Source organism: Habropoda laboriosa, unplaced genomic scaffold (assembly GCF_001263275.1).
Source record: "Habropoda laboriosa isolate 0110345459 unplaced genomic scaffold, ASM126327v1 scaffold276, whole genome shotgun sequence".
NCBI lineage: Eukaryota > Metazoa > Arthropoda > Insecta > Hymenoptera > Apidae > Habropoda > Habropoda laboriosa.
Window position 1 is genome coordinate 518,075 of NW_017100410.1, and position 8,030 is coordinate 526,104.

Here is an 8,030-nt window from a genome sequence, read left to right on the forward strand (position 1 = left end):
AATTATCAGTGCGTCTCCAGACCCTAGCTGCAATGCTGGCGAAACGTCGGAATGTAAATTCTTTTGGACACTTACACCCGGAAGCCTCAAATAATACCACTCAAATAAAAATGTGTTATAGAATATACTGGACGATTTTCTCGATACCTGAATTATTGAATTTCGTAGAGATGTTTAAAGTGGATTTTTTTTTAATAAAAAGAAGTTTTCCCTGCTCCAATTGCCACCATTTCTACAATAACAATTTTCGAAAAATCCAAAGCTACACTGTAAACGATACACTTTTATTTACAAACCAAAAAGAACTTTTTATCCCAAACTTTCCAATGTTTGTTCTAGCAGAAGAGGTTTCGCAGCAACTCCTCCATTTTGCAACATTTTTATTTCCTAAAAATTGGAGAGGAAAGTCAAAAGTCACGTTTACATCCTCCAAAAAAATTGAAGATTCCCATTTAGTAGTTACCCACAAAAAAATTCCCAAACTTCACCTATTTTAGTCGCCACAAGGACGGTACACTCCTTCAAACATACAAAGCCTACAGGATCTCCTTTCAAACCTCGAGATCGTCTCTAAGCGTAAATATAAAACGTCCCGATATTCTCGTACCTCGAAGTAAGTCTTCTTATTCCCGCTGTTTTTGTTTCTTTCAATTGGAAAAACGTGCGTAAGAGAGACTGGTCAGACAGAAACTTTCACGCGGATGGAATACACGTGGAGACGAGGCTCTAGTGAAATTTTCCGATGGGCGAAACGGCGAAACGTAAATCAGTCAACCGCAGCACACTGGATCCCGTAGTGAAATTGAAGTAAAAATTCCACGAGCACGAGACACGTGATTATTTAAGCCGTCATGCATGATGAATGGACTCGTCCACGACGGGGAGCAGAAAATTTTGGATTCCGAACACACCGAACCGCCAACGCTGTCCGTTCTCCATTCTTCTTCAGGACTTCGGGGGATTTCGTTTCCCTCTTCTATTTTTCTCTTTGCTTTCCGTTCGTTTTCTCTTTTCTTTCGTTTGCTTTTTCATGTCTAGAAGTGGTGGCCAAGAGTGGAGTTATTAAGAGACGTCTGTCTCGTTTGTTTCAGGTCCTGCCACCCTGGAAGGCGGCCAAGTCTGGTAGTATATCGTTCAAAATCCGTACCAACGAGGCTAACGGGCTGATCATGTACAGTCGAAGCGGAGCACACACGAGGGTACGTGCACATTTCGATTAATTCAATGTCCTTTTGTATTGTTTTTCACTTGTCGACATTGTGAGCTGTTCGTTTCGAAAGTGACACAAGTCACTTTTCGAGAAAAACGAGTTAACCCTCGAACAGCCGACCGAAAACAGCGACGCGGCACGCCAACGCCGGGTCTCTTCTGACCCACACTAGAATTGTTGCTATATGAACTAATCTTTATTGTGTACATAAAATTGTATTTTTTTTTATCGTATGTTGTGAACATATATGTCTTAGACATGTTATTGTAAGACTAAGGAATTACAGGCGCTTAAAATAACGTCGGTTCGCTCGTCAATGACTGTGCGATATTGCGTGGGCCGCTGCCCCTTCTCCCGTTTTTATATGGTTCTTCGGCCGTTAGGACCCTGCAAGCCGTGGAGTGGGGGTACAGCCTGCGCTCATTCTTGTCTAGCGCTCCCTGCGGCTCGGGTCCCGCGGTCGTTGTCTAAGCGCGTCGCTCAGCGCCTTACATTATACACGTTGAGCTGTATTTGATATCGTTTCCTATGAATTTGTAGCATCCCGAACATATTTATGCTGTTATTTAGCTTCTTCGATCTTTTCTTCTCGCTGCTTCAATACTGCCTGGCTAAACACGTTAGAACTCTCCACGCAGCCGTTTGTTTATGTTACAGCGATAAGATCGAGCCTAGCGAACGAGCAGACGTTGCGCCTCTTCGCTGTACTTAATACATGGGTTAAAAGTGACCCGGCATTGGCTGGGCGAGGGTTAAAGCTGCTTACGCAGAGCCGTAGTTACTGTAAGGCGTATTAAATGCAAGCTGAGGACACATTTTAAAAACTTACTCCTCGCAAACGGGAATATGAAAAAGAGTGGTTTTAGTTGCAAAATGAAATACTTATTTTTCAATATTAAATTCATAATATGAAAATAAAGTACCGGTGAAAACGGAAACGCCAAATTTATGAAGGTGTGTTGTTCGTTGGTAGAATTTCTACAGACCGTATTTATTAAGACGAGTTATTATGGAGATGACGACTTTTATTTTATGATAAACTTAAGAATTAATGTGCGTGAATTTGATTAACTGAAATAGACTTGCTATTTTGAGGCTTGAGGCCTGGAGCCTCCAAAAGTACGAACGCGGCCCTGTGCTTACGGTTACAAAATTGTATGGCCTTTTCATCTTTGACCATTTCGCTTGCAATTCTTTTTGAAATCTTCACTGATTAGTTAATAGAAATTTTACTGTTAAACAGAAGTGCAAATGTATTTATTTTGAAAATGGCGTAAGGCACTATGCGACAATTTCACATAAAAGTGGTTCGTTTAAAAATTCTTCATTTTTTAATACTTAGGAAATTCCCTGTTTAATGTAGAAATAATATGAAATCGTAACTACATTTTTGGATATTCGTCGATAGTAGAAATCATACAATTTTTAATTTAACTTTTTCGACATATCTTGTACGGTTTTGTAAATATTCACGATAATGTGGCAACTCGTAATTTCTTTGAAGAGGTGTTTTCACTGCCGAAACGAAAAATGGTTGGTTATTAGCGTCACTTCAAATTTTTCTTTAATTTTTGGGTTGCCGAACTTCCCTTGTAAGTCATATTTTTCAAGGTTTCAACTAAAATTTGATAATTTCTCGGGGACAATAGAAGTGAGATTTAAATCAACACAATTGAAGCAACCGAAACGCTTGTAAATTCTTCACCATAATTTTTCCAAACCTTGTCAAAACCTACGCATTATCCTATGCACTTTTATTCCATCAAGGTAGAATTAGTACATAATTATTCAAAAATTAATAATAATGTACGAACAACATAAAAAAGAAAATAATAAAAGCATTAGAAAAAGCATTTTTATCACACTCCATGTAGCTTCATTTGTAACAGAGAAAACGTTAAAAAAAAAAAAAGAAGAACGTCGTAATTTTGGAGAAAAAAATCGAAGAAAATCCAATACGAGAGAGAAGCACGAGCGCGCAACGAATATTAAACAGCGAGCCAATAATGAACAACTTCATTAACCCGCTCTTTGGAATACCGCGGCTTATTGAAACTTTTTCCCTTTTTCCCCGAAATACTTCAACCTGCTGCGAATCGACAGCCTCGATGACGCAATCGTTTCGATTAATCACCGCGAATCGATCGAAAATTTGCGCGACGCGATTTCGCGTTAAATCCGTCGTAACTCGTTCAAAAACTCGGAGCGACGTGAATTATACAGAGAAATAGCGGGGGGGAAGGAAAGGGCAAGAAGCGAACGGTCGAAATTCGTGGGTTGTTCTCTCTGAAAAAAGTGAAGGGAAAGAAGAAACAACGGAACGAAGATCGAAAATAACGCGTGTTGGATAAAAACGAGAAGGAGAAATGTCGTGTCGCGGTGAAAGAAGTTGAGGAAAAAAGCTAGGAATAACCGGGGTGGAATATAAAAGTTAATCGGCAAGGGGGGAGAAATTGAGAGGGGAAGGAAGCGGGATAAACGAACGATAATGTAAATTAAAGTTGAAAGCAACGATGGGTAAAAAAAAAATCGATGTTTGTTCGAGTAAAAATAGAAGAGATAACGAAAAGGGGTTGTATGAAATGGTAGGAGGAGGACAATTAAATTACCGGGTTCAATCGAAATACATTTTTGCCTGATAAAAACGTGAATACCGTTTGAAAAACCTATCCCTGGGAAATTGTTGTGAAAGCCCTTTTGATACGGAGATATAATGGAATATTATCGTGCTCTTTGTAAATCTGAAATCATTTATTAAGGGAAAAAATGTGTAAATTGTAATGCATAATAGTGATGTGTTTCAAAATTAATTTAATGTACCTGCGTACTACTTATATGGACTTATACTGGACAAATGTAATCAGACAAAATGGTTCTTCTTTTGGAATCAATCGAACATTTGACTACGTAGGCGTTTAATTTATCGAATCGAGTAACAAACTGATTGTATTAACAAATTTAATGAATTATGACATAAAATATACACACCGTCGTTTATAGGTATTAGGACACCTATTACCTTCGCACAGAAAGTATCAATATACACTACCGGCCAAATGTTTGGAATCAGTGTGCATTGCAAGTTGCACAAAAATTCCCCCAAAAAAGGTAGCATTTATAATAATTTTTTAACGAATTTTTTATCGTTCACATCAATTGAAATGAGGTAAAGTGCTATTGATCTCCACAACATCAATTTCAAAGCAATAAAGAATTAGTAGCGGATTCAATATTGATGTAAATTGGCAGGTGATACCAAATTTTTGGCCGGTAGTGTATATGATTTAAAGTCCAAAGGATAGTTAAGTGCTTATTGACGAATCTTAAAATTCAATTTTCTCGAAAATGGAGCTTCTTATAAAACAATTGTATTCTACGTTTTCGATTAATTTTTTCATGCAGAATCTTCAGGGTTATACCACTAGTTACGAAACACCCTGTATATTTAAATAATTCACGTCTTATTAGCAGTTCTTGTTCAGTTAAAATAATCGAACTTGCAACTATATTAGCCAAGTGAAGATTTTTTTTCTAATTTCTATGTTCAGGAATTTTGTTCAAAAGTCGATAAACATTTTTGAAATTTTATTGCAAAAGATCAACTTGTAAGTAGAAAGAAACAGTACTATGTAAATCTCGTGCAGTAATTCTTGCTTCATTAAGAAGTTATGCCACCGAGAGTGTAATAGCAGTGCCGTAATTGGCAGAAACTATAAATAGATGACACCAGGGGGTAAAAGTCCGTGTACTCTTCGTCATGACAAAAGACGGGTTTTCAGCCTACAGAATGCCTGAGGACACTTATTAGCCTTGTCTGCAGAAAATGTCTGCAAATATACACGGGGAAAGTACGTTTCACCGAGTTGCATTAAATAACAAATTATTTCAAATAATAGGTACGTATTAAAAATTTTGTTGGTCGAGGAAATAACAAAAAAATGAGAGAGTGTCGCGTTTGATTTAAAATTTCAGAGTCTAGAATAAAATTTCAACGTTTGCCACAGTATATAGTAGAAAAAAATATACACATTCGTGTAAAAAAATTTGTAACTTTCAAAAAAGTACAGAAAAAAAATAGCGTTTGTGAAAAAATTTGTCAATCTTTCAAATTGTGTATAAAAGTTTACAAACTACAAAATCAGTGCTCTGTTATCATTCGCAAATAACACAAACTCACAACGAAAAATTCCGGAGTCAAACTGCAAACATGAATAAATAATGAAATTGCAATTTGTTTTAGATACAATAAGCTAAACAACTTTATCATTTAAAATTTTACCTTCGTGTCCTTTATCAATTACTAATTCAACGAAATAGAAATAACGAAACTGGAATATTCTATTCGATTCTCATTGTAATGTACAGTATTAAAAGAGTGGAAAGGAGGCTGCAAACCCCATAAGGGATACAATAAACAATTTCCTTACTAATACACAACACCGAGCTCCACGAGTTAACATAATCTCTTTTCATTCTTGCAGCAAGACCTTTTTGCGTTTGAAATCTTCGGTGGCCACCTATATCTGCACGCTGATCTCGGAAGTGGACCCGTAAAAGTAAAGTCGTCGAAACAACGAGTTGACGACGGCACGTGGCACGATGTGGCATTTCGACGGGTCGAAAGAGACGGACGTGTCACTGTCGATGGTTCAACAGTTGAATTTCGAACACCAGGTATAGAACTACTCTTATTCTCTTATTTAGTATCAGTTGCCTTTTTTTTTTCAAAATAAGTATTTCCTCTACTATTATATCGTTGTAACTTCTATTTAATTTAAAAAAGGGGAGAGATAAAACAGATTAACTCTTTCGCTGCGACAGATTTTAATACGTAACGCGTGTGGCAGATGCTAAATTTTTAATCACGACTGCAAAATTTGTTGTCCTGGCCGCGTTGTTTATAAATTTCGTTTATTAAATTACGGTGGAAATGTGCGAAATAGGTCTAACAATATAGTGCGAGCTAATTTTTAAAACGCCTGTAGGTGTCGAGAGTAATGAAAGGGTTAAAACACTTTAAAGCTTTGTGATTTTTAAACCTGTTTATGATCTTTTGTGTTATAGTATAATTTTCTTTCTCAACTTATTTTCATTGTCGAGAAATATCTTAAACTTAAGATTTACCTATTTAGGTATCATTTTACGCTTGAGATTGTTAGTATAAAAATATTTCATTCACCGAAATTTCGCTTCCTATTTAAAGTAGCATTTTATCTAAACCCTGTAGCATCTATTATTTAAAATAGTATTTCAATTACTTTTTCTCTAAAGTTGAGTAATACTTGCAGTGCAGTGCTTAGAAGCTTCACATACCGTGAAGCTGTGTAGCTCGCAGAGACACGCTTCTCGTTTGATTTTTCTCCCAAGTTGAGCTGCTCGTTGGGTACTTGATTTTGGTGCGCTAGCTTCTTGTATGCAGCGGCACTTAATTCATACGAACGAATATGCTAAGTACGTAAATTGATTCGAAACCCACGCACAATCGAAACCGCTTTATTCGAGGGAGCACTGAATTTTCTACAATACTGTGACAGCACGGTACAAACACTAACTGCGTACGTGACGATCTTCCCGATTTCTGCTCCCTGTTCACGAAGCAGTTCTGGGAAAAATCCTAGGCGTATGAGTGACCCTCAAGTATGTAACTTGGGCCTAGTGAACCTCACGTACCAAAACATTGCGCGAGGCTCGTGATGTTTTTTGCTAGTGAAACATAAGAAACTCGAGCAAAACATAAAAAACTCGAGCAAAACAAGAAACTCGAGCCAGAGTTGTTGTCTGTATTATATCGAACTAAATACGAAGCCTAAATACGTGCCGTTTTGAAAGTAAAACTATCGCGAGTTGCTCTCGAGAGTATCTCCCGCGCCTGAGATTGACTGTCCGAGAGCATAGCTCAACTGCCTGAGAGTAAACGTGTCGAGACTTGCTCTCGAATGGATACGTAATCATACTACTGTCGAACAGTTGCTTTCCAAACACGAAGTAGTTTCGTATTCTTGAGAGAACTCTCGTGCGAGTAAAAATTGTCAGGAAAAGAAATTGGTCGAGAAATAAAATTATCGATTTAATTACTCTTCGTTGAAGAAAAATCGGTGTTCTGGAATCCAAAGGATGTAGAATATCGCAACAGAGAAAATTGTGAACATATGATAAATGTGTAAATTGATTCGAAATGAACGTCAAAATTTTTCAAAAAAATATCCGCGTATAATCGAAAATGCGTTGTTCGAGCGAGCACTGTATTCCCCACAAGACTATAATCACGCAGTATAAGCGACGTTCGTCGTTTGTTGAGGCACTCGTTCGACAGCCTCGCAAACATCGACTGAGGACGAGTCGTCCTGCCCGATTTCTGATCGCTATACACTCGCAACTGTTCTGGGAAAAATTCTAGGCCTTAACTTCTTAGAACTCGTGATATTTCTTACGAGTCAAACATAGAAACGCGAACCTGGGTCACTGTACGTACATCGAGCCAAACATAAGCTAACTGTTTGTTCGCGCACAGAAAAAAGTTAGCGGGAAAAAAATTTTCTGATTTTATATTACTTTTATTGGCAAAACCGAGAACAAACGTCACACACGTGGTCTTAATACAATACAGTACGCCATACTTTTTTTTGCTCGACGCATGCGCGATTACTGCTCGGCGGACGCACGCCGATCACGGTAAAAAGACGCGCCCTTTTTAAATTCAAACCGTTACGCTGTCCTTTTAAGAGTAGAACTATCGCGAATTGCTTGCGAGTGGACACTGCGTCTGAGAATTACGACTCGAATAAACAATTGCTTTGCAAACACGATACTCATAGGATAC

The 8,030-nt window shown here is 37.7% G+C and overlaps 1 protein-coding gene across 1 annotated transcript in view; it reads left to right on the forward strand.

Annotated features, from left to right (window-relative positions):
• The window catches only part of LOC108575470 (neurexin-1a-like), a 279,829-nt gene that overhangs the window by 248,634 nt on the left and 23,165 nt on the right, over positions 1-8,030 (forward strand). Inside the window, exons 9-10 of the mRNA XM_017938285.1 lie at positions 1,092-1,199; positions 5,692-5,884. Coding sequence (XP_017793774.1) covers positions 1,092-1,199; positions 5,692-5,884 — 301 coding nt within the window. The remainder of the gene's footprint in view (positions 1-1,091; positions 1,200-5,691; positions 5,885-8,030) is intronic.